This window comes from Trichomycterus rosablanca, chromosome 5, assembly GCF_030014385.1.
Source record: "Trichomycterus rosablanca isolate fTriRos1 chromosome 5, fTriRos1.hap1, whole genome shotgun sequence".
NCBI classification, from domain to species: domain Eukaryota; kingdom Metazoa; phylum Chordata; class Actinopteri; order Siluriformes; family Trichomycteridae; genus Trichomycterus; species Trichomycterus rosablanca.
In genome coordinates this window covers 43,126,310-43,153,123 of record NC_085992.1, presented here as the reverse complement: position 1 = coordinate 43,153,123, position 26,814 = coordinate 43,126,310, and the positions used below count along the sequence as shown (strand labels likewise).

The following is a 26,814-nucleotide window of genomic DNA, read 5'->3' as shown; positions in this document are numbered from 1 at the left end:
CCAACAAGAAGCACAGGAAATGTCCAACCACCTACCCATTTAATATCCACCTGCTGTTAAATAAACACAACATCCAGCTCGTTCATTTTAGGCTGCTTTTAGATTCACTTCTAGGGTGGCATGGTGGCTCAGTGGGTAGCACTGTCACCTCACAGCAAGAAGGTCCTGGGTTTGATCCCCAGGTGGGGTGGTCAGAGTTTGCATGTTCTCCCAGTGTCTGCGTGGGTTTCCTCCAGGTGCTCCGGTTTCCTCCCACAGTCCAAAGATGTGCAAGTGAGGTGAATTGGAGACACTTAATTGTCCATGACTGTGTTCGATATAACCTTGTGAACCGAAGAACCTTGTGTAATGAGTAACTACCGTTCCTGTCATGAATGTAACCAAATCCTAATAAACAAAACAAACAAACAAACAAGATTCACTTCTGTGTAAGCAAAATTACAAAGTTACATTTACTAGTAATATTCCACCTCAGTGTTATTTACACTTGCAGCCTTTATTATCAAGTTGTCATCAGTGTTTCTCCAAAACATCTTCTGCTGGGTCTTTAGGCTTCATAATGGGTTATTTCTTCAATTGTGTCTATCCATTATGTTGCTGTCTGTCCTTTTTTTTTTTTCTTTGTTCTCTTTTTTTTGTATTTTGTATTTTGTTTATGCATTTTCTCCCAACTTTTAGCGCATCCAATTGCCCACTAATGCCGATCCTCGCTTTGATTTGAGGAACGAAGCTAACCCACGCCCCCTCCTGACACGTGGGCAGCAGCCGTATGCCTCTTTTCACCTGCACTAGGCGAGTGCTAATGTGGATCAGCCCTGTGTACGGAGAGACACACCCTGATCAACGCACTCCTTTCTCATCAATCAGCCAGAGGTCGTAGTTGCATCAGTTATGAGGAGACCTTATCCGGCTTACTACTACCCCACCCCTAAATGAACAACAGGCCAATCGTTGTTCATGTGGCCGCTCAGCCCAGCCGGATGGCAGAGCTGAGATTCGATACGATGTATATGAGATCCCAGCTCCGGTGTGCTATAGCATGTGTTTTTACCACTGCGCCAACTGAGCGGTGTCCTCTTTCTCTTTTTCCTTCAACTCTCTTAAGCATAACTGCCTTTTCCAGGTTTTGCCAAAATAACACAACTTCAGTTTAGTTATCTGTGCTTCCAGTGAGAAGTTGGGTTTAATTTGGTTGATCCATTTATTTCCTTGTTTTCTGTTCTCTCAAAAGGCATCAATATTCTTTCTGTCTTGCTTTTTATCGTCCAGCTTTAACACCCATAAAGAACCACAGAAGACAAATGTCTGGACAGTTCTAGTCTTTGCTTGAGGAGACAGATCTGAATTAAAATGTAAATATTATGCAGAGAATAAGTGAAGTGGAGTTTAAATGTTCCTATAATTTACTGCAGCAGTTTCCCAGATGCGTTTATTTTACTCAGTAACGGATGTTATTTAAAATGTAGCGAATTACAATTCTTAATACAAAACATACTTAAGTAAAAGTAAAATTACTGGTTGTAAAATCTACTTTAAAAAGTACAAGTACACAAAAAAACTACTCAGTTACAGTAACGCGAGTAAATGTAATTCGTTACTTTCCACCTCTGACCATGACATACACACTCATATATAAAACACAGACAATTTTAGCTGTAACGTTGTAATTAAGTTTTAATGCAAAATTAAAAAGTTTGTTAAGCTGCAACAGCTGTAGCCTACTGGTTAAGTTACAGGACTAGTAATCGAAAGTTTGCTGGTTCAAGCCCCACCACTGCCAGGTTGCCACTGTTGGACCCTTGAGCAATGCCCTTAACCCTCAATTGCTTAGACTCTATACTGTCTCAGTACTGTAAGTCGCTTTGGATAAAAGCGTCTGCTAGATGCTTAAAATGTAAATGCAACAGTTAATATTGCAGCAGTTTGTTGGTTAGTGTAGTTCTCTGGGTTGTCCAGGTATGTTTTTTAATGATTAATGACTCCAAGATATCAGGAGTAGCTGCTTGCACTACTGTCAGAAACAAGATTTCTTTTGTATTCAGTATTGTGTGATCTGTCGATTGTTCCACTGTATTCCCTATATGTTAATTTGCATAATTACCTGTAGAGACACGTTCTACATAAATCTTTCTCTAGTGGAGTTGACAATGAGGGAAGTTCATTGTAATACCAGACCTTCTTGAATTAAAAATGTTTTATGCTACAAAAAAGCACCTTAATAAAGCTCAGACCAGCTCATTTCTATATTCGTCCTAAAATAAAATCACTATGTGTAGAATAATCTGTTTATACCAGCATCAGTATGTTTCAAAAGCTGCTATTTTAATTTCCAGCCTGTGTCTGTTTAAGGACCTGTAACAAGTACACAGACCCCCGCACCTCTTTAAAGTCATTACTCACCACTTTACACCACTTCCACCATCTGTAGTAGCAGATAGCCGGATTTATCCAGCTTAATATCTGTAATATGCTGGCCTGTACCCTTTCCAGAGAAAATGAGTAGCTAACTGTGGGCACTGGGAAGACATGTGGCAGACAAAAAAATTGGGACTGCACAACAAATTGTGTTTAAACCATGCTTCTGATTTTGAACCTTTCTGATTAATTTAACATCATTTTAGTAAGCTTGGTTAAACATAGATGTGTGGCTCCATTTACATTATTTAATTACTCTGCTTTAATAAATCTGGAGCTTCAGGCCATGTGTTTTGGATTTCTGTGTTTTCAGTGTGGCAGCAAATCTTTTTTATGTATGTACAGTGGGGCCAAAAAGTATTTAGTCAGCCACTGATTGTACAAGTTCTCCTACTTAGAAAGATGAGAGAGGTCATCATAGGTACACTTCAACTATGAGAGACAAAATGAGAAAAAAAAATCCAGGAAATCACATTGTAGGATTTTTAAAGAATTTATTTGTAAATTATGGTGGAAAATAAGTATTCGGTCAATAACAAACAAGCAAGATTTCTGGCACTCACAGACCTGTAACTTCTTCTTTAAGAAGCTCTTCTGTCCTCCACTCGTTACCTGTATTAATGGCACCGTTTTGACATCATTATCTGTATAAAAGACACCTGTCCACAGCCTCAAACAGTCAACCATGGCCAAGACCAAAGAGCTGTCGAAGGACACCAGGAAGAAAATTGTAGACCTGCACCAGGCTGGGAAGAGGGAATCTACAATAGGCAAGCAGGTTGGTGTGAATAAATCAACTGTGGGAGCAACTGTAAGAAAATGGAAGACATACAAGAACATTGATAATCTCCCTTGGGGTCAAGATCTCATCCCGTGGGGTCAAAATGATCATGAGAACGGTGAGCAAAAATCCCAGAACTACACGGAGGGACCTGATGAATGACCTGCAGAGAGCTGGGACCAAAGTAACAAAGGCTACCATCAGTAACACACTACGCCGAGAGGGACTCAAATCCTGCAGTGCCAGGCGTGTCCCCCTGCTTAAGCCAGTACATGTCCAGGCCCGTCTGAAGTTTGCCAGAGAGCTTATGGATGATCCAGAAGAGGATTGGGAGAATATCATGTGGTCAGATGAAACCAAAATTGAACTTTTTGGTAAAAACTCAACTCGTCGTGTTTGGAGGAAGAAGAATGCTGAGTAAACACCATACCTACTGTGAAGCATGGGGGTGGAAACATCATGCTTTGGGGCTGTTTTTCTGCAAAGGGGACAGGACGACTGATCCGTGTTAAGGGAAGAATGAACGGGGCCATGTATCATGAGATTTTAAGCCAAAACCTCCTTCCATCAGTGAGAGCATTGAAGATGGAACGTGGCTGGGTCTTCCAGCATGACAATGATCCCAAACACACCGCTCGGGCAACGAAGGAGTGGCTCCGTAAAAAGCATTTCAAGGTCCTGGAGTGGCCTAGCCAGTCTCCAGACCTCAACCCCATAGAAAATTTGTGGAGTCCGTGTTGCCCAGCGACAGCCCCAAAACATCACTGCTCTAGAGGAGATCTGCATGGAGGAATGGGCCAAAATACCAGCTACAGTGTGTGCAAACCTGGTGAAGACTTACAGGAAACGTTTGACCTCTGTCATTGCCAACAAAGGTTATGTTACAAAGTATTGAGTTGAACTTTTGTTATTGACCAAATACTTATTTTCCACCATAATTTACAAATAAATTCTTTAAAAATCCTACAATGTGATTTCCTGCATTTTTTTTTCTCATTTTGTCTCTCATAGTTGAAGTGTACCTATGATGAAAATTACAGACCTCTCTCATCTTTCTAAGTAGGAGAACTTGCACAATCAGTGGCTGACTAAATTCTTTTTGGCCCCACTGTATGTATCTATCTATCTGTGTATGTATGTACGTGTGTATGCATGTATGTATGTATCTACACCGATCAGCCATAACATTAAAACCACCTCCTTGTTTCTACACTCACTGTCCATTTTATCAGCTCCACTTACCATATAGAAGCACTTTGTAGTTCTACAATTACTGACTATAGTCCATCTGTTTCTTTACATACTTTTCTTTACATGCTTTCACCCTGTCCTTCAATGGTCAGGACCCCCACAGGACCACCACAGAGCAGGTATTATTTAGTTGGTGGATCATTCTCAGCACTGAAGTGACACTGACATGGTGGTGGTGTGTTAGTGTGTGTTGTGCTGGTATGAGTGGATCAGACACAGCAGCACTGCTGGAGTTTTTAAATACTGTGTCCACTCACTGTCCACTCTAATAGACACTTCTACCTGGTTGGTCTACCTTGTTGATGTAAAGTCAGAGACGATCGCTCATCTATTGGTGCTGTTTGAGTTTGTCATTTTCTAGACCTTCATCAGTGGTCACAGGACGCTGCCCACTGGGTGCTGTTGGCTGGATATATTTTTGGTATGTATGTATGTATCCATGTATGTATACAATTGTGATATTATGATTCTGAGTCAGCATAGTAAATGTGATTATTGAATTATTATTATGATTAAATTACTAACTTGATTTCACCCTTTCATTAAGGTCAGTGCTCATTACCTCAGCACACTAGGTTTAAATTTACATAAACAGTACATCTCTATAAAAAGTGATTAGCTTCAGGCGCTTAGTAGTAGATGTTTGTGTGTGTTTGTGTGTGTGTGTGTGTGTGTGTGTGTGTGTGTGTGCTTGGTTAAATGTACATGGTGGTAGTGAGTTTTATTAAATGAGACAGCGATCTCATTCCCACTTCCTACTGATACTATTGGAGCTGGCAGCTCTTTTGCCGCTGTGTCACTGACGAGCAAACAGCGGTGTGAATGTGTCTCACCCCAGTATCACAGTCCTGTACTCCCCCTCATCCATCTACACCTATCTCCTCATCATCCTATTCCCCAAACTACTCTCCAGGAGAGGCTGACATACTCCAACATATTACGACCATGCTAGGGTACTTGGAACCAGTGAGCTTTCTTCTAAAGTCCAGTCTGTAGTTTCCTTATTTTAAGTACTGGAATACTTTAAATTATTTTTTTTATACACAGTAGCAGCTAAAGGAAAAGAAAAATGTTTATGGGTGCTTTAAGCAGGATTGCTCTTCTTTACTACAATTGCCACTGGAACAACATGTTCACGGTGCTGTGATAAAGTATTTGCCCCTTACCTCATTTCATCTGTAAAGTCAAACCAAGTAAACACAATGTTTTTAATGATCATTTTATTTATTGAAGATTTAGTATGATTTATTGACTCATCAGTCCACAAATTTTTATCCCCTGGAAGTCTTGGGAGTCATCTAAATGTGTTTTTGGCGAATGTAAGAGGTGCCTTGGTGTTCTTTTAGGTCAGCAGTGGATTGCGCCCTGACACTCTCCCATGGGTGCCATTTTCTTATTGTGGAATTGTGTACATTGATCTTAACTCAGGCAAGTAAGGCCTGCTGTTTCCTTAGATGTTTGTCGTGGTTCTTTTGTGATTTTCTGGATAAGTCATTGATCTGTTACTGTATAAGTCAACTACATCTGTTGGATAGTCCGGCCACTGCTGGGAAGGTTAACTACTGTTCCAAGTTTTTTTTTCTATTTGGGGTAGATAGATAGTGAGATAGATCGATGGATGGATGGATGGATACAGATAGATACAGATGGATGGATACAGATAGATACGGATGGATGGATGGATGGATGGATGGATGGATAGATGAACAGATAGATGGATGGAATAGAAATACTGTAATGGCTAACCCATGGTAAATGGCTCTCACTGTGATTTGCTCAGTCCCAGAGACTTAGCAATAGCTTTGTAACCCTGCCCAGACTGTTACATTTTCGGCATTTAGCAGATGCCTTTATCCAGAATGACTTACAGTAGTGTGACAGTATACAGTCTGAGCAATTGAGGGTTAAGGGCCTTGCCAACAGCAGCAACCTGGCAGTGGTGGGGCTTGAACCAGTGACCTTCTGATTACTAGTCCAGTACCTTAACCACTAGGCTACAACTGCCCTGGTAAATTTCAATGGTGTTGTTGCTTATATATTTGCGGGATTTAAGGAATGTTTAAATTAAACAGGTCTGGCAGTTATCATGCCTGAGTGTGACTGATCAAATTAAACTCTCTTGTCAATTGAATTGGATTAACTGGTTGATTTAGTAGCTAAGGGCCAGGTAGGACTGGACAGCATTTTCCTTTCCATTTACATTTTCAGCATTTAGCAGTTGCTTTTATCCAAAGCGACTTACAGTACTGTGACAGTATACAGTCTGAGCAATTGAGTGTTAAGGGCCTTGCTCAAGGGCCCAACAGCAGCAACCTGGCAATGGATTACTAGTCCAGTTCCTTAACCACTAATGAAATCATTTTTTTAAAGTTATTTTCATAATCTAAAACATATTGTGGGGGGTGTCCAGTGTTCACCACTGTGTTCCATCACCATTGCTATTAATTATTTGGGAACCATGGATACTAATTCTTGCAGTTTTACAAGTGAATTTTCTGCTCAATTCAAGCTGCAGTCCATTGTCACCATTGTCTGATTGTCCACTTAGTGATACATAATGCATTTCCAATAGCAGACAGATCTGGGCTTCTCATCAATAATATTTTTTGGCTTCAGACCAGCAGTGCTTAAATGAAACCATAAACAGTATAGAAGCTGCAAGGCAGAGGCAGGTGTTGATGGTGGATCTGGAAGCTAAGTATAATACTGTAAGTGATGAGAAATGTGAAGTGGCAGCCACAGAACAGCTAATTAACTTAATAGTTGGTTGATTTAATTCAGTGTGTAATGATCCCATGAGCGATTATGTTATAAAAGTGAAATCAGAACATCTGGTAGTTCTGTGAATGAGGCGGCCTGCTGTTCTTATTCAAAGGTGAAATCACAGCTCTTCAGTGGGTATTGAAAGCCGCTCGGTGTTTGTGTGATGCACTTTTGAGCTTTAATCAGTTTTCAGTGTTGTAAAAATGCCATGAAAGTGACCTTTAACTAGAGAAATATTTTGACTTCGAGGGCTGCGTGTTTAGTCTAGGTAGAATAGCTGTTGCATTTTTCATGGTCAGGGATTTGATGAAGCGTAAAAGTCAGATGTTGTGAATTCATATATTTGCATGCAGTTTGTCAGAGATAAGAGAAAGCGAGAGAACATTTTGTCTTTCTCTGGCTCTTTATTCTTACTATTTTCTTTTTTCTGCTTGACCACGGGTCAAGCTTTGATCCTGCCTGTTGAACTGTGCTGAATAAAATGTCTTTATAAAAAAAGTTCTTCTCTGTGTTAGAGCACTGTGACTTTTTATTTTTCAGTTCTTTTATAAAAGTTTTTCTTGGTTTCAAGTGTATTGATCTGAGAGACTAACATACCATAACTGCTATGGCTTTGTTACACTCCCAGTGGCTGGCTTTGTCATTGACTTTTTCTTTCATACACAGATCAGCCATAACGTTAAAACCAGCTCCTTGTTTCTACACTTACTGTCCATTTTATTGGCTCCACTTACCATATAGAAGCACTTTGTAGTTCTACAATTACTGACTGTAGTCCATCTGTTTCTCTGCATGCTTTGTTAGCCCCCTTTCATTCTGTCCTTCAATGGTCAGGACTCTCCCAGGACTACCACAGAGCAGGTATTATTTAGGTGTTGGATCATTCTCAGCACTGCAGTGACATTGACATGGTGGTGGTGTGTTAGTGTGTGTTGTGCTGGTATGAGTGGATCAGACACAGCAGCGCTGATTAAGTTTTTAATACACCTCATCTAGAAGATGACCAACTCAAACAGCAGCAATAGATGACCGATCGTCTTTGACTTAACATCTACAAGGTGGACCAACTAGGTAGGAGTGTCTAATAGAGTGGACAGTGAGTGGACACAGTATTTAAAAACTCCAGCAGCGCTGCTGTATCTGATCCACTCATACCAGCACAACACACACTAACACACCACCACCATGTCAGTGTCACTGCAGTGCTGAGAATGATCCACCACACAAATAATACCTACACTGTGGTGATCCTGTGGGGGTCCTGACTATTGAAGAACAGGGTGAAAGCAGGTTAAAAGAGTATGTAGAGAAACAGATGGACTACAGTCAGTAATTGTAGAACTACAAAGTGCTTCTATATGGTAAGTGGAGCTGATAAAATGAACAGTGAGTGTAGAAACAAGGAGGTGGTTTTAATGTTATGGCTCATCAGTGTAGCTTCATTGTTTGGAGACCTGGCTTCAGTTCTTTTCTCTGGTTACTGTCCATTGGCTATTGAGTGAGTGAACTAGTGGTTGTATGATTTCCTGTAATGAAAACACTCAGTGTTTCCAGCCTCACCACAATCTCATTTAAAATGAAGCCATTTCTGTAGATAATCAGATGAATTATTAATTAATTACCAATCATTTGTACTTCTCTTTCTCCAGCCTTCCAATACTCCTGGTTACAAGTGCCACCTCATGATGTCAGACTGAATAAACCTTTGCTTAAAGATGCCCCTAAATTTTGGAACAACTGGTATTGAACTAGCAGTTCTGACATTTTGTATTTGTGTATTCTGTAAAATACAGAAAGGGAGGTGTTAATGCTGCATAGTTCTGGGGACCTGGGTTCCTCGCCTTTGGCTACTGTCTGTGTTAAGCTGAACATGTCCCACATCCACAGAGTTTTCTTAAGGGATTCTACTTTCTTCTCATTTCCTAAAATATGCCATTAGGTGTATTGTGATGCTCAGTGTTCTTCTGCCTTACACCCTGTGTTTTCACAACAGGCTTCAGACCCTTTGCATGAATCTAAAGGGTGGTCATAAAATATGTGTCAGGGTGGGGCTAAGTATGAGACAATTAGACAAAGCAGATGGGTTGGGTTAATTGACATGAAGTTGTTTGTTCGGTCCAGTTGGAGACCAGTGACCTACTGTTAAGTAATCTATATGGCCATATATATTTTGAATCTTTTCAGCTATAACAGCTCATTTGAGACGGCTTCTTACAAAACTTCGAAGTATGTCTGTGGGAATTTGTTTCCATTCAGTCAAAGCATTCAGCATTTGTAATGCTGGGCACTGATGTTGGTCAAGAAAACCTCAATTGATGATCTAGTTAATTCCAGAGCTATTGAGGTCAAGGCCCTGTGGTGGCCACTAGGGGTGGGCGATATAATATCATTCACGATAATACCGGTATAGTTGTAAACTCAATATGATTTTTGCCATATCGCGATATTGTTAGCAAACGTGAGTCACTCACTCTCAAGCGCGTAACAGTGAAATAATGGCGACCAATGCAGAGAGTAGTACCGGAGTTAGCACTGAGGATGAACTAGTCACTAAAAGGGAGCTACATCACTAGTCTGGAAGGTTTTTGGATACAGAAGGTCAGACTCCAAACAAACGACTGTCATTTGCAAAACGTGCAAAAATACTGACGACAAACGGTGGCAACATCACATTTATTTCAGCACCTAAAGCAAAAGCACCCGCCTGAGTACGAGGAGTGTCGGTCACTGCGTGAGTCCGAGAATGATGTGAGAACAAAAACTGTGTCAGTGAACCAACAGAATACACAAGTTTCCATCTGAGAACGTTTAAAACACATGCGCTAAGCGGAACTCCTTCACATATGAGCATGGAAACTGAATCACTGAGTCAATGAGACAGAAACGACTCTCTTCAGATGAATTATTCATTGAAAACTGTGCTCTTATCTGTGGTAAAGATTAATTTGTGTTGCTGACTGAGCAAACAACTCCGATTCAAGAGATTCAGATGTATGAACCAATCAGAGCTTCGAATTTAGACTTTGGGTGGAATTTCAAGCTCTCTCTTCATTGGTTGTTGTATAATTGACAGACACACTTTCATTATGCAATGATAGCTAAGCATGATCAAATATTAAACGTTTTCGGGATTTTTTGATGCTCATTTATTTGAAGTAAAATGGAGCAGAAATGTGATTGTGAGATTCTGCTGGTTTGTTGAATATAAATGTTGTCAATATTAATACAAATACAGCCTGTAATAATACAAAATATAAACACTGTAATTAGTCAGAATTGATAAGAACTACAATGTTTTGTGTTTTTAAGAGAACTTATAAACAATATAAGGTCAAATACGGGCGGTGGCCTGCCATTGTACTTTAAGTTTACATTATATCATATCGTATATCACCACTTCTCAAAAGCATATGGAGATATGAGTTTTTTTGCCATATCGCCCAGCCCTACTGGAAGTGATGCTTAATTTAATAATGTACATTTGGTAACATTTGTACCTTAGATTTCCTGAGTGTCTGCAAAATAAAGGTGTTTTTAAAATAAACTTTTTTAAAAAAGTGTTCTTATATATCGCGAGTGAATATCGTTATCGCAAAAATATCCCAAAATATTGTGATATTATTTAAAGGCCATATCGCCCACCCCTACTGGCCACCAGAGTCTCTTTAAACCAAACTTTTCTTCATGTCTTATAGACCACAATCATGCTGGAACAGGAAATGGCATTACCTAACCAGTTGCTTTAAAGTAAGAAGCATATAATAACATTTATTTGATTGGTAAATTACATCTGTTAGCAACTTTTGGGCAGAATACAATACTTCAGTAATTAGAAGGGGTGTTCAAGTACTTTTGTCCATAAAGTGTAGCTTGGGACCAGTGACCCACTGTTAAATAAAAGAGGGTAGATAAGTGAATGGATGAATGCTTAATGGACTGATGGGATGGTGCCATGCCCAGTGTTTCCAGAATATACTTTGATTCAACAAAACATTGAAGTTGGTTACCCATCATGAATTAATGTATGAATAAGTAAACACAAGTATTTGTGTTGGTTTGATGGTTAATGTACCAGATTGAATGGCACTCTAACACATCTTCTCCTTTCTTGACAGATTTCTTGCAAACCAGAAGTCACCTGTTCTCCCTTTTCACCTGCCTATCCAAGATGCTTGGCCATAAGTGCCACTCCACACTGCCAGCCTGACTGTTTCCCAGCATTCTGATCACCCTCAGACTTTTTCCCAGCACACTGGTGGAACCACGCCACCAGTTGCCATTTCCATTCGCTGGCCATCCTTATCTATGCTGCTCTACCTGTCCATGGCTGGCTTGCTGGGATCTGTGTTTCTCCTGGTCTTGCAGACATACGCCGCCCCTCCAGAGTTCATCCAAATATGGCCAAACACACCCACTTCAAGCCCTGGCTATGTGGATAATGAGACAGTCACACCATCCTTGGTGCCACCACCCGGCACCAGCAAACACATTCCCCAGAGCATCATTATTGGTGTGCGTAAAGGTGGCACTCGTGCACTTCTCGAAATGTTGGACATTCATCCGGAAGTAGCAGCAGCAGCTACTGAGGTTCACTTCTTTGACTGGGATGAGAATTATGCCAAGGGACTAGAATGGTACCGTGAGCTCATGCCGTATTCGTACCCTCACCAGATCACCATCGAAAAGACTCCGGGGTACTTCACTTCACCATTAGCTCCGGCACGCATTCGCAGCATGAACTCCTCAATCAGGCTCCTGCTCATACTGCGAGACCCGGTTGAGCGAGTTATCTCAGACTACACGCAGGTCTACTTCAACCGGCTGGAGAACCACAAGCCCGTCCAGGCCATCGAGAACATGCTGGTCAGGAACGGTGCTCTGAACACGCGCTACAAGGCAATACAGCGCAGCCTCTATGACGTCCACATGAGAAATTGGCTCCAGCACTTCCCGCTAGACCAGATACACATTGTAGATGGGGACACTCTCATCCATAGCCCATTGTTGGAGCTGCAAAAGGTGGAGCGCTTCCTAAAGCTGCGTCCTCGGATAGAGGCCTCCAACTTTTACTTCAACCAGACCAAAGGCTTCTACTGCATCCGCAGCGACGGCCGAGAGAGGTGCCTCCACGAATCCAAAGGACGGCCTCACCCTCTAGTGAACAGCACCATCCTTGAGCAGCTCCGCACCTATTTCCGCCAGCACAACCAGAACTTCTACCAGATGGTCAGACGCACCTTTAACTGGCACTAGTGCAGGGGCTAATTGACTTTGTCCAGTTGGATCAAGCCTTCTCTTCAGTCCATGTCCAGTCAGATAGCTGTTTAGCACCAATACTGAAATGGGGTGCAGATGGAAGCACAAACTGTCCCTGAATAATTCTTCTAAATGCCTTTGAATTCTTGCTAAGACTGCAGGACAACTCTGCAATCAAAACCATTTTAACCATTAAGAAAACAGTTGAATGAATTATTTATGAATGAATGCATACAGTGGGAGCACTGTAGACTGTTGGTCCTCTCTGAGAATATACAAAATACTGAAGAATTGTCACAATTTTGTGAGCTTAAGCCTTTTTTCGTTCATTTGATATTCTTGTACTGGATAATAAATCGTTCTGTTTTCAAACCTGGATGTCAGATATCCGATCTCATCTAGTTTCCTTTCTATTCTAGTTTTCTCTATTGCCATTATTAACTCAGGCTTGAATGTGTTGGGTAAACCATTTATCTCTTTATGGGGGCCGTGTGTTTCTCTGTCTCAAAAATGAGTATTATATACACCAATCAGCCATAACATTAAAAACCACCTTCTTGTTTCTACACTCACTGTCCATTTTATCAGCTCCACTTACCATATAGTAGCACTTTGTAGTTCTACAATTACTGACTGTAGTCCATCTGTTTCTCTGCATGCTTTGTTAGCCCCCTTTCATGCTGTTTTTCAATGGTCAGGACCCCCACAGGACCACTACAGAGCAGGTATTATTTGGGTGGTGGGTCATTCTCAGCACTGCAGTGACACTGACATGGTGGTAGTGTGTTAGTGTGTGTTGTGCTGGTATGAGTGGATAAGACACAACAGCACTGCTGATGGAGTTTTTAAACACCTAACTGTCACTGCTGGACTGAGAATAGTCCACCAACCAAAAATATATCCAGCCAACAGCGCCCCGTGGGTAGCGTCCTGTGACCACTGATGAAGGTCTACAAGATGACCAACTCAAACAGCAGCAATAGATGAGCGATCGTCTCTGACTTTACATCTACAAGGTGGATTAACTAGGTAGGAGTGTCTAATAGAGTGGACAGTGAGTGGACACATATTTAAAAACTCCAGCAGCGCTGCTGTGTCTTATCCACTCATACCAGCACAACACACACTAACACACCACCACCATGTCAGTGTCACTGCATTGCTGAAAATCATCCACCAATTAAATAATACCTACTCTGTAGTGGTCCTGTGGGGGTCCTGACCATTGAAGAACAGTGTGACAGCAGGCTAAAAGAGTATGTAGAGAAACAGATGGACTACAGTCAGTAATTGTAGAGCTACAAAGTGCTCCTATATGGTAAGTGGAGCTGATAAAATGGACAGTGAGTTTAGAAACAAGGAGGTGGTTTTAATGTTATGGCTGATCAGTGTATGTATACATACACAATATAGACAAAAGTATTGGGACACCTTTTCTAATCTTTGAATTCATGTGTGTCAGCCACAACAATTGCTAACAGGTGTAATAAATCAATTATATAAAGGAATTATTTAGCTTCCAATCTTGCAGCAACAGCCTAGAGAAGCATGACTGTGTCCTTGTGCACAAAACAAATGCTCTTTTGACTGAATTGGCACAGATTCCCACAGACATACTTCAAATTGAGATGCCTTCTTAGAAGAGTGGCTGATGTTATAGCTAAACAGATCACATATAGGTTATTCTATTTGAATTCCATTTTTTAAATGGGATGTCCAACAAGCTCATTATCAGGTATCTAAATACTTTTAGCCATCTAGTGTATATAGAATAATTGGTTATCTGCAGGAGATTCTGTTGCATCAATCGATCAATCATATATTTATTTCTAATTACTGCTTAACCTTTGATAAAATACTAGAGGAAGAATAACACGCATTGTGCACCAGAAAAGAAAATAGCTCTAATCTCTTAACTGTTCACTTACAACCAGGGCTAACAAGGTAAGTGCTCCTAATAAAGAGGCCAGTTTAAACTGTATTTAAAAAAAAAAACCAACAACACTGCTGCACCTGATACTCAAACCAGAACAACACACTCTGCCATATCCTTACCATGCTAGTGTTATTGCACTGCCGAGAATGTGAATCAGGTCAGTGGGGGTCCTATGGTGGTCTCATTTGATTGGTAAATAGGGTACAGTGGAGATGACAGGGTGTACATAGCAGAGATGTTCCCAGGTCACAAAGTACGAGTCCGAGTCGAGTCACGAGTCTTTAGGCTAGAGTCCGAGTCAAGTCACGAGTTATAATCTACACAAAACATATATTGGAAATGTAGCGTAGAAATAAACAAATAATATGTAAGTTCAGATAAAAAACAACAGATTAGCGACTGTATTTTACCGTTTTACTTTTTTCTAGGTACCAGTTAAAAGCTTAAACTGACGTTTTGTTTTCATTGCAAATTATGGCACAGCGGCCAAAATCCCAAACACAGCAAAATATCCAAAACCACTGCTTACCTTAGCTGTTGTTCCAGATGCTATTAAATTTATAAGCGTGTGTCCCATTAGGAATACTAAATACATGCAAACTAAATACATGCAAATAACAGCATTTCTTACTAAAAATTACAATCAGAAGGTCTGATTGGTTCAGAAAGCATTTCTTAAAATCATTAGTGCCAATTCTGTAGGCGTGTTCCATTCACATTATCTGTTACTGTGAAGTGCACTACGTAGAGTATTCCACCATTTTAAGTAGGGAGTGACGCTTCATCACTACGCCGGAAGGTGGCTGGAACATTTACCCATTGCGTGCGTTGCGGTTTAAAACAGCTGGAGCGTTATTAGAGAGCAGAAAATGACACGATTAGAATGATGTCGGATCATATATATATATAATTGTCACACGTAACTAATGTTGCTGACTTTTGTTGTCCATAAGTCATTTTGTGCGAGTCACGAGTCGAGTCTGAGTCATTTGAAATGAGTCAGAGTCGAGTCTGAAGTCGCTGTGTGTGCGACTTATGTCCCCATCTCTGGTACATAGCAACAGATGGGCTGCAGTCAGTAATTGTATGTCCACAAATCTGTATGGTAGGTACGTACCATACCAGTTTTCTATGTATATGGGCACAGAAAAGACAACAGCCATGTTCAATCATAATCACCAACGTGAACGTAGACAGCACTGTCACAAAGTTAAATGCTATTATTATCTATCTACAGTACTTAATCAATTTACTGTGTTTACTGCCCTTTATGTAGCCTGCATTTTTATAAAACCTACAAAAAAACTAGCAATTAACTTAACTTTGAGAAATTGTTTGTGACAACAATATGATCTTATTATTGTCACAAAAAATTGTATGTTTTTCTTAGATAAGGTCAGTGTTTATGATAAAGAGGCTTGGCAAAATAGTGCCAGTAATCCATGAGAGACTTATGAGGCAAAAACCTTGATGGCCCCCTGTGGACCGATGAGTCAGCTTTAGGTTATGTTATTTAAGCGGTTTAGTCAAAGCCCTGATTTGAACCTCTGAGATGCTGAGGCAGGACCTCAACCAGGGTGTTTACACTCAGAAGACCTCAAATGTGGCTAAATTAAATTTAAAAAATGGGTCAAATGTTCCCAAAGCAAAGTAAATGACACACATATCCCTTACAAGTGTTAATTTTTGACTTTAACTGGAACATTCAATTCTTTCGGGGCAAAGACAAACAAACTGTGCTTCATACTAATGTGGCCTCAGAGACTTGTTTAGATACATTATTCATGTGTTTGTTGATGTATTTTTCATCAGTTGTAACCCAGGGGGCAGACTTTTGATCTGGGCCATGTGTGGGCGTGAGGGTGCATTCATTCAGGCCGGGAGAAAAAGGAACAAGCCTATGTGCTAAAATAAAACACATATGGAGCTCTGTTTAATTAATAAGAGAGGAGCGTGTGCAGCGGGGAAGGGAAATTCACTGGTGTAAGAAAGCTCAACGTTGCAGACTGTATAACACTCACTCACAGACGTCCACATATACAAATACAATCAGCAACAAATGATCAAAACCTGAAGTCACTATTATCAAGTGTACATTGAATTATGTGTTGTAAGGCTTGTAAACTCGACAACTGTGCAAGCAAAATGAGAAAATGGAACAAATAGAAAAGGATACTGTGTGTGTGTGTGTGTGTGTGTGTGTGTGTGTGTGTGTGTGTGTGTGTTGGGGCGGTGGGGGGATGGATAAGGGAAATCATTAATTCATTCATTCTTTGTTTTACCACCGCTTCATTCGATTCAGGGTTGTGATGGGTCCAATCCAATAGGCGAAAGACAAGAAACACTCTGGACAGGTCACCAGTCCATCACAGGGCACACACACACACACACAAACACATTCTCACACACATACCTAGGGTGATTTTAGTACCTCCAACTAACCTGGCTGCATGTTTTTGAACTGTGGGAGACCCACACAGCCACGGGGAAAACCAAATGCATTATGCCTCATTTATCCTGGTTAGGGTCGTAGCAGGTGCCAGCTCCACTGGGGAACACTAGTGCAAGGCAGGAATACCCTTGACAGTGTGCCAGTCCATTACATGGCTTCTCTAAATTAATGTCAATATTTGACCCTGGATCTCAGCAGTGATAAGATAGCTTAACAGACCACGGTGCCATCCTAATTGAAATATGGGTTTGTTAAAAAAATGTATTATATGGCCAACAATATGTGGACACCTGAACATTAGCTTCTAATTCCAAAATTTAATTAATTAATATGAAATTTCCCCCCCCTTGCAGCTCAAACAGCCTCCACTCCTCTGGAAAGGCATAACATAAGATTTTGGAGTGTGTCTATGAGAAGTTAACACAAAAAAGCTTTTGTGGGGTGAGTCACTTATGTTGGATCAAAAAAAGCCTGACTTGCAATCGATATTTCAATTGATCCCAAAGGTGTTTAGTGGGGTTGAGTCAGGGCTCTGTGCACCGAAGTCCTCTACACCAAACTCATCAAACTAAATATTTATGCACTTTACTTTGTGCACAGGAACAGGAAAAGGAAATGACCTTTTATAAACTGTTGCTACAAAGTGGGAAGCATATAACTCATCAGTTTTATTTCACTGATTTTATACCCTTGTTTGCTGTGCGTGCCGCTAAAACACATAAAACCCTAATAATTAGGAGAGGTGTGCAATATTTTCAATTATAAACTGGACCAAGAATGCCAGTAACACTGGAGCTGACTGAATCCAGCCATTAGCCTCATTAAGTGATGGCACTTAGTTCTGACAGGTAAATATACAGAGCTTTATCACATTATGAGATATTATACCCTTGTTTAAAATGATGAATGGGTCCTCGCTCTCTGCAGTCCTTATTAAAGCTACAGACATGACCGTATAATATGTATGTGCATACGCAGCCTCGTTTATTGTTATTAGATCTCTGTAAGCAACTCCCGGCTTGCCACTCTCGGTGACAGTTAATATATCAGGTGGCACAGAGCATGTACTAAAACCTTCCGAGCGTAGAATAAAAACTAGTTTCACGTAACTACAAGTTTAATCATCATGTTAAAAAAGAAAACAAAAGCACAAGAAAAGAAAATTCGTAACAGAATGATGGATGGAGTCCTGTTTGCCTCCCACAGCAGAAGCTAAAATGCTTTGCTTCAGTGGCGATTTTCATCATCAATCCCAGTCCGTTTTAATAAATAACTCCCTCCATAGCCGAGACAGATGCAAATCAGATCAGTTTTATATTCAGCTTCAGCTCTGTGTTCTCAGATGTTACAGCAATAGTTTCTCACATAAATACATTACTATATACAATGTAGCTTATTTTTGCCTCGGGTGATCACTGAAAACAATCAATCAAACTGGGCTGTCTTTACTCGTATGCAAAGTATCTATAATATCTGGTATTTTTGGACCGATGATGTCATTACCAATCATAGCATTTGATGTCTAGTAATTTAACAGTGTTATAATATAAGTAACAGTAGTTCCATTTAGCTTCTTAGCATTTAACATTACCAGTAAGCAGCTCCTAAATTCTGAAAACTGAATAGTTTATTTGGCATCATTACCATGCTTGTATTAGTAATTGGACAGTATGAGGAGGTTGTAGGGTTGCAGGAGATATAAAAATAGACTACGTATGTTATCTATAAAGATTTAAAATCCTTATTTTATGGGTACTGTTAGAGAAAAAATACTTGGTGGTTATGTCAGAGTGCAGTGTGGTTAACCACTTCTGACTCACAGGAGTAAATATAGCACAGTATATTTATTCTATATACACTGATCAGCCATAACATTAAAACCACCTCCTTGTTTCTAAACTCACTTGTCATTTTATCAGCTCCACTTACCATATAGAAGCACTTTGAAGTTCTACAATTACTGGACCACCACAGAGCAGGTATTATTTAGGTGGTGGATCATTCTCAGCACTGCAGTGACATTGACATGGTGGTGGTGTGTTAGTGTGTGTTGTGCTGGTATGAGTGGATCAGACACAGCAGGGCTCCTGGAGTTTTCACTGACTGTCACCGTGTCCACTCACTGTCCACTCTATTAGACATTCCTACCTAGCTGGTCCACCTTGTAGGTGTAAAGTCAGAAACGATCGCTCATCTATTGCTGCTGTTTGAGTTGGTCATCTTCTAGACCTTCAACAGTGGTCACAGGACGCTGCCCACAGGGAGCTGTTGGCTGGTGGACTTTTGTCCGTCCAGCAGTGACAGTGATGTGTTTAAAAACTCCAGCAGTGCTGCTGTGTCTGATCCATGCATACCAGCACAACACACACTAACACACCACCACCATGTCAGTGTCACTGCAGTGCTGAGAATGATCCACCACCCAAATAATACCTGCTCTCTAGTGGTCCTGTGGGGGTCCTGACAATTTAAGAACAGGCTGAAAGCAGGCTAAAAAGGTATGTAGAGAAACAGATGGACTACAGTCAGTAATTGTAGAACTACAAAGTGCTCCTTTATGGTAAGTGGAGCTGATAAAATGGACAGTGAGTGTAGAAACAAGGAGGTGGTTTTAATGTTATGGCTGATCAGTGTATTTATGTTATATATCAACGTAGTGAAATGCAATTAGGTAATGGGATACAACTAAAGTGGGAGGAAATTTAAAAAAAATGCATTAAAAAAACAGAACTGGACTTAAAATAAAGTGGTTTTGTAGTTTGTTTTGTTGTTAAATCATTTTGTCCTTGAGAATTCCAAGTTGAGCATGACTGGTACTCATCACATGAAGCCTTACATCTCTATTTGCAGCATTAACATCCACAATCTGATTTATTTTATCTAACCTTTACATATACACCGACTAAGCATAACATTATGACCACTGACAGGTGAAGTAAATAACATTGATCATGTCTTCATCACGGCACCTGTTAGTGGGTGGGATATATTAGGCAGCAAGTGAACATTTTATCCTCAAAGTTGATGTGTTAGAAGCAGGAAAAATGGCCAAGCTTAGGATTTGAGCGAGTTTGACAAGGGCCAAATTGTGATGGCTAGATGACTGGGTCAGAGCATCTCCAAAACTGCAGCTCTTGTGGGGTGTTCCCGGTCTGCAGTGGTCAGTATCTATCAAAAGTGGTCCAAGGAAGGAACAGTGGTAAACCGGCGACAGGGTCATTGGTGGCCAAGGCTCATTGATGCACGTGGGGAGCGAAGGCTGGCTTGTGTGGTCCTGTAAATCAAATCTATACACACATTGGATGTACACTACCAATTTAAATTTTGGACATATCCATTTAAAGACATGTAGTGCATGCAAGTAGATGTGATAGTCTGACCAGTTCGGTGTTTACAACCAGTATCTGCTTCCTTACTTTAGTATAATGGTTCATCCCTAGGTTATGTACTTCTCTGTGTTTTGGATTTTGAAGCCAAACTTAACTATTTGTGAATTTTACAGCGTATATTTGATTAAAACAAAGAAAAATAGAGGTGTGGGGGGGGGGGGTGGGTTCGATTGAATTTCCCCTTGTTTTTGCTGTGTTTGGCATTCTCATTATCTTCTCTGATTTCCTGTTGACTACTTGAGCTCTCAGATACTGCATTTGTCTACACTTGGGGGTAAAATATCTTCTACACATGCAGAGGATCAGTGTGCCCTTGTTTCCAGAGATCTTATTTTCTTTATCTCCCACAAGCTTACTGTACATTCTGTACTTTATTTGTTTCATTGTCCATCTGTTACTCCCTCTCTCTCCCTTTCTCTCTCTCTCTCTCTCTCTTGAATTTTCTCCCATGCATATTCCTGCTCTCTCACAGCTTCTCTGTCTATCCCCACATGCACTGAACACACAGTAACAGGTTTAATGAACTGCTCTCTGTGGTCTACTGCTTTTCCCACAAACAAAGTGATAAAATGCCGAGAGCCTCCCCAGCTTTCCATCTGCTATCTGAGCTGCTGCTACAATACCTCGTTAAAAAGTCGGTTAAAAGGAAACAAAGAGACTGCAAGAATATTGTTCCCTTCACTGCTTGCTTAGTGGACTGAAGCAGTGCTAAATGAGCAGGCCCATAAGTCACACTGATTGGGGAGAAAAATAAATTTCGGTGAAGTTTTAGACAGCCCGTGAATGTCAAAGCAGTATTTAATGTAAGATCAAACAAAGACGGTAAAACAAAGAAGCATTCTCCTTCTGCAAAGATTTAATAAATGTTGGACAAAGAAAAGCTTTGCTGCAATGAATCTCAATGCATAAATTTTTGTTAGAAGAAATTGTGTCTGTAACCTGATGGTATTTCCTATGTGATTCTATATGGTTTACCCAATGCAGCAGTAAAATACCTGTAATTAATGCTGGTCTGGTGTACATTCAAATCAGTCATGGGTCCCTTTCAGACATTGTTAAAGGCCCTAACAACCTTCATTACATTCAGTATTGATGAGGCAGGTGGGCAGTGCCTGTATAGAAAAGACTGTGGCCTTCTACAGCCCCAAATCAGAAAAAATTGGGACAGTATGGAAAATGTGAATAAAATAAAAATGCAGTGTTCCTCATATTTACTTTGACTTTTATTTAATTGCAGACAGGATGAACACAAGATATTTCATGTTTTGTCTGTTTAACTTCATTTCATTTATTAATAAACCTCTATTCCTGCATTTCAGGCCTGCAACACATTCCAAAAAAAGTTGGGACAGGGCTATTAATGAGGTGAAAAAACTAAATAATTATGTAATTCAAAACAGGTGATGTGAACAGGTGATTGTTATCATGGTTTGGTACAAAAGCAGCATCCAGGAAAGGCTGAGTCTTTGATGATTAAAGATGATCAGAGGATCTCCAGTTTGTCAACAAATGTGTGAGAAAATTATTAAAATGTTTAAAAACAATGAACCTCAAAGAAAGATTAGAAGGGATTTGCATATTTCTCCCTTTACCGTGAGTAATATCATTAAACGATTCAAGGAATCAGGAGGAATTTCAGTGTGTAAAGGTCAAGGGTGCAAGCTTAAGCTGAACGCCCGTGAGCTTAGATTCCTCAGACGGCACTGCATCAAGAACCGCCACTCAACAATAGCTGATATAATCACATGGGTGAGGGATTACTTTATCAAACCTTTGTCAAGCACTACAATACAGAGTTACATGCACAAATGCCACTTAAAACTTTACTGTGCAAAAAAGAAGCCTTATGTTAACCTGTCCAGAACCGGCATCTACTTCTCTGGGCTTGGAGGCATCTAGGATGGACCATCACACAGTGGAAACCTGTATTGTGGTCAGATGAATCAGCATTCCAAGTCTTTTTTGTTGCACATCTTAAGACGTGTTTGCAGGAAGAATGGGACAAAATAAAAGCTGAAACACTAAATCACTTGGTCTCCTCGGTGCCAAAACATCTTTTAAGTGTGGTGAAAAGGAATGGCAACATTACAAAGTGGTAAATGCTTTACTGTCCCAACTTTTTTTGGAATGTGTTGCAGGCCTGAAATGCAGGAATGGAGGTTTATTAATCAATGAAATTAAGTTGACTAGACAAAACATGAAATATTTCAGGTTCATCCTGTCTGCAATGAAATAAAAGTCAAAGTAAATTTGACTTTTTTTCTGATTTGGGGTTGTATGGTCAGAACTGTATACACTTGAACATGTGCTTGACGGACATTGCATACCAGCTCTATGTGCATAAATATGGAATTCACTGTATGTAATTATAACAGCTTTTATTCTTTTTGGAAGGCTTACTACAAGATTTTGCAGTGTGTCTTTGGAAATTTGTGCCTATTTAGTCAAAAGAACATTTGTAAGTTAAAGCAATGATGTTGGATGAGATTGTTGGAAGGGTGTATTTTATTTAAAACGGTATAATTTAATTTGTACACCTCCTAGTAATGGGTGTTGCTAAAACACCTGAACTCAATGTAGATGGCTGTCCTCATATTTTTGGTTATAAAGTGTATATTAATCCAATTCCAATCAAAGAATTATTTTAATTTACTGTACTATTGTAATACATGTACAAAACAGAACATTATATAATTTATTGCCTATTGTACTAACAAAAAGACACCAACTTAAAAAAGTTCTATTTTACTTGACTTAGGAAGAATAAAAAATGATATTCAGTATTAAAATTATTAAGATTAAGATTTATTATTAAGATTCTTTTTAAAACAGTAGGACAAATCAATAACAACTAAGATAAATTGGTCCTTTTTCTGGCTTTCCACACAATGCTTATGGCTTTTTTACTGGCACAATTTACTGACCCCGTGAGGTTTATCCAAAACTGCTGACAAACAGATTTCATTCTAAACCCTCCCAAAACCTTTAGCACATTTCCACATAGATTTTTCTCCATGAAACCACCTATAAAGCATTTTTGTCATGGTTTTTACACCAATCATTCAGTGTAGGCTCCAAAGCTTATTTCCATAATGCTACTAGCAGTAGGTGCTATATTAAAATAAAATATTAACACATTTCAGAAACCTACTTACTACACATATGAGCATTCGAGCTCTACGTGGAGGTTAAGTCTGTTTTAGTGTTGCTGCTTACCAGATGTGTCTCTACATTAGGGACAGATGTGTATTTTTTTTTTATTGTTTTCATAATATTGTTGCATGTTTATTACATATGACAGTGGTATTGCTGTCCGGTACATTGTCCAGTAAATGCAAGTCCTTCTCCTAGCAGTCTTAGTTTGGGGAGCTTGGGGCTGACCCCTCGGCCTTCGTGTAATCAAGTGAGGAGTTTAAAACACTTGTGAGCGTTGCATGTTCAATGCGCTTTCGATAATGAGTTGTGGGGGACAATCGTGTTGGCCCCATGCTGAGAGCAGCCAATAAAAAATAGATTTAGACGGGCCTATGTCATGAGTAAAAATCATTTATGTTACAGTTAGCCATAGTCACACAATCATACTTTATACATTCCAATGTTTAAAGCTGACAAGAATTATTTGTATAAATAATGACCTACAGTTTGTTTGTTAGGATTTTAACGTCATGTTTTACACTTTGGTTACATTCATGACAGAACGGTAGTTACTCATTACACAAGATTCATCAGTTTACAAGGTTATATCAAACACAGTCATGGACAATTTAGTGTCTCCAATTCACCTCACTTGCATGTCTTTGGACTGTGGAAGGAAACCGGAGCACCTGGAGTAAACCCACGCAGACACGTGGAGAACATGCAAACTCCACACAGAAAGTACCCGGACCGCCCCACCTGGGGATTAAACCCAGGACCTTCTTGCTGTGAGGCGACAGTGCTACCCACTTAGCCACCGTGTCGCACTAATGACCTACAGCATTCATTTAAGTTCAACTTCCCTTAAATAACCATGAATTAATAAGTCTGATTTCAGTGTAATTACAAAAGACCTAAGTTTTGTTTTTATATATATAATTGTGATAAAATCATAATTAATTTGAAATCAGGTCAGTTTGCTTTGACACAATAATCTCTAAGGAGAACTAATTGGTAATTTACTCCCAGAACCAGAGCTGCTAAAAAAGTGAGGAGTTACTGTTCAACGCTATCATGAAGTGTCTATTCACTGTCCTGCCAGGCCTGCTCTAATACTTCAGTGTTAAAAGAATAAGAGCTGTGTTTATTATTATTGACACTTCACAGTAAAGTAAAGAAGCTGTCTGGATTTTTATAGAGTTAGATCAAGCGTTTATGCATAGATCACGTCAGGATAGATTACAGAATTTTGTCCTAGTCGTCTTCATGCTTCTCTTATCTGTCGTTCCTGTTTAATGTTTTAAAGCAGGATGGTCAGTGGCCCCTTGGTGGGTGAGCTGAATCAGTGTAACAATGTTTGAGTGACAGCTCATTACTTTCACTTAATGTGGACAACAACCTTGAAAGTCCTTAAATTTTTGACTCGAGTTAGAACAAGGTTATAAGACCTCAGAGATTTGTGTGTGTGTGTGTGTGTGTGTGTGTGTGTGTGTGTGTGTGTGTGTGTTTCCGTCCCTTTGACATAATTAGTCACAGGCACTGTGGACATAATTAAAGCCTGTACCCTAAATAAGGCATCCAAGCTTAGAATAGACATGTAACATCAGGTTACCCACAGTTCCCTAACACACTGGAAGGCCTTGTGTGGTGCAGGGTCACTCTGACCCATGTTTAAATCATACTTCTACATCCTAGAGATTTATACAATGCTGATAAAGTTGTTGTTTTGCATTTTTGTAGCACATTTACCTTTCACCTGGATAGTTCTTAACAGGTTAAATGTTTAAATGTAAGTAAAAATGCACAATAAAGCATATACACCAATGAGGCATAACATTATGACTACCTTCCTAATATTGTGCTGGTCCCCCTTTTGCTGCCAGAACAGCCCTGACCTGTTGAGGCATGGACTCCACTAAACCCCTGAAGTTGTGCTGTGGTATCTGGCACCAAGATGTTAGCAGCAGGTCCTTTAACTCCTGTAAGTTGTGAGGTGGGGCCTCCATGGATCGGACTTGTTTGTCTAGCACATCCGACAGAGACACGACTGAAATCTGGGGAATTTCCTAAGACCACTTTTGATCGATACTGACCACTGCAAACCGGGAACACCCCACAAGAGCTGCAGTTTTGGAGATGCTCTGACCCAGTCGTCTAGCCATCACAATTTGGCCCTTTTCAAACTTGCTCAAATCCTTATGATTGGCCGTTTTTCCTGCTTCTAACACATCAACTTTGAGGATAAAATGTTCACTTGCCGTGATGAAGAGATAGTTAGTGTTATTCACTTCACCTGTCAGTGGTCATAATGTTATGCCTGGTCTGTGTATTATGCAGTTCAGACATACAGAAATATTATGTGGGATTTTATTTATTTATCAACTTTTATCAACGTACATTTTTAGTGGAAGGTCAGATACCTGATAAGTTTTTTTTTATTATTATTAATTATCAGAGCTTCTTTTTTTTTTTTTTTTTTAGGTCAGACAGTCTTTTAATAACATATTTACTAGTCAGTCAGAATACTAGTACTACTAGTAATTAGAACAATAATAAAAGTATTAATAATAATAATTTTAGGTGCTTGGGTGGTGCAGCAGTAAATTATGCTTGCTCATTATGGCTGGGATCTGGGGTTCAAATCCCTGGCTTTAAATACGAACATAACTGATTGTGTCTGGGTTGAGAGGATGGCCAACGGCCCACAATGAATTGGTGTTCTGTCCAGTGATTCCAGGGAAACCAGAACCACCATGTCCCTGAGCAGGATAAAGTCGTCGTAAAATCTGTAAAATTGAAATAAAATAAAGATCTATTTAATTTATTGTGTGTTGCTGGAACAGAATGACAGCAGTTTGATTCTGTGCAGCATGTGTGTGTGTGTGTGTGTGTTAACATTTCTGTTCTGCCAGCAAAACATTTTATTAGCTAGGTCATCATTTCTAAGCACAGTGTTCTCGATAAGGCTTAAGACCTTGATCAAGTTTCACGAAGTCCCTGTTCTTTTAACTGTGTCCTTTTTTTTCTAAACATGAGTGGAAATGTTCTGAGATGGATTTAAATGTAACTACTGAGTCAGTAATGTTTGTTCTTTGATAGGGAATGAATGCTTATATATATATATATATATATATATATATATATATATATATATATATATATATATATATTATGGCAAGCAAACAGGAAATATATAGCAAACACTGATATATATGAAATGAAACCCGATATATTTGCAATTAAACTGATATATATGGAATGAAAACTGATATATATAAAATGAAACTTGATATATATGGAATGAATACTGATATTTACAGTATATTAGTTTTCATTTTATATATATCGAGTTCCATTTTGTATATATCAGTTTTCATTCCATATATATCTAGTTTCATTTTATATATATCAGTTTTCATTTTATATACAGTATATT

General features: G+C 39.6%; 1 protein-coding gene across 4 annotated transcripts in view; it reads left to right on the top strand.

Moving 5' to 3' along the window:
- hs3st1l1 (heparan sulfate (glucosamine) 3-O-sulfotransferase 1-like1) overlaps positions 1 to 12,851 on the top strand; it is a 201,967-nt gene extending 189,116 nt beyond the window's left edge. For 3 of the 4 annotated variants that reach the window (XM_062995248.1, XM_062995249.1, XM_062995247.1), the window contains exon 3: positions 11,326 to 12,851. In XM_062995248.1, the coding sequence (XP_062851318.1) occupies positions 11,516 to 12,463 (948 nt within the window). In that variant the 5' untranslated portion in view covers positions 11,326 to 11,515 and the 3' untranslated portion in view covers positions 12,464 to 12,851. Of the gene's footprint in view, positions 1 to 10,944; positions 10,958 to 11,325 lie in introns of those variants that run through there. The other variant, XM_062995250.1, reaches the window with a different exon arrangement.
- Positions 12,852 to 26,814: the final 13,963 nt, after the last annotated feature.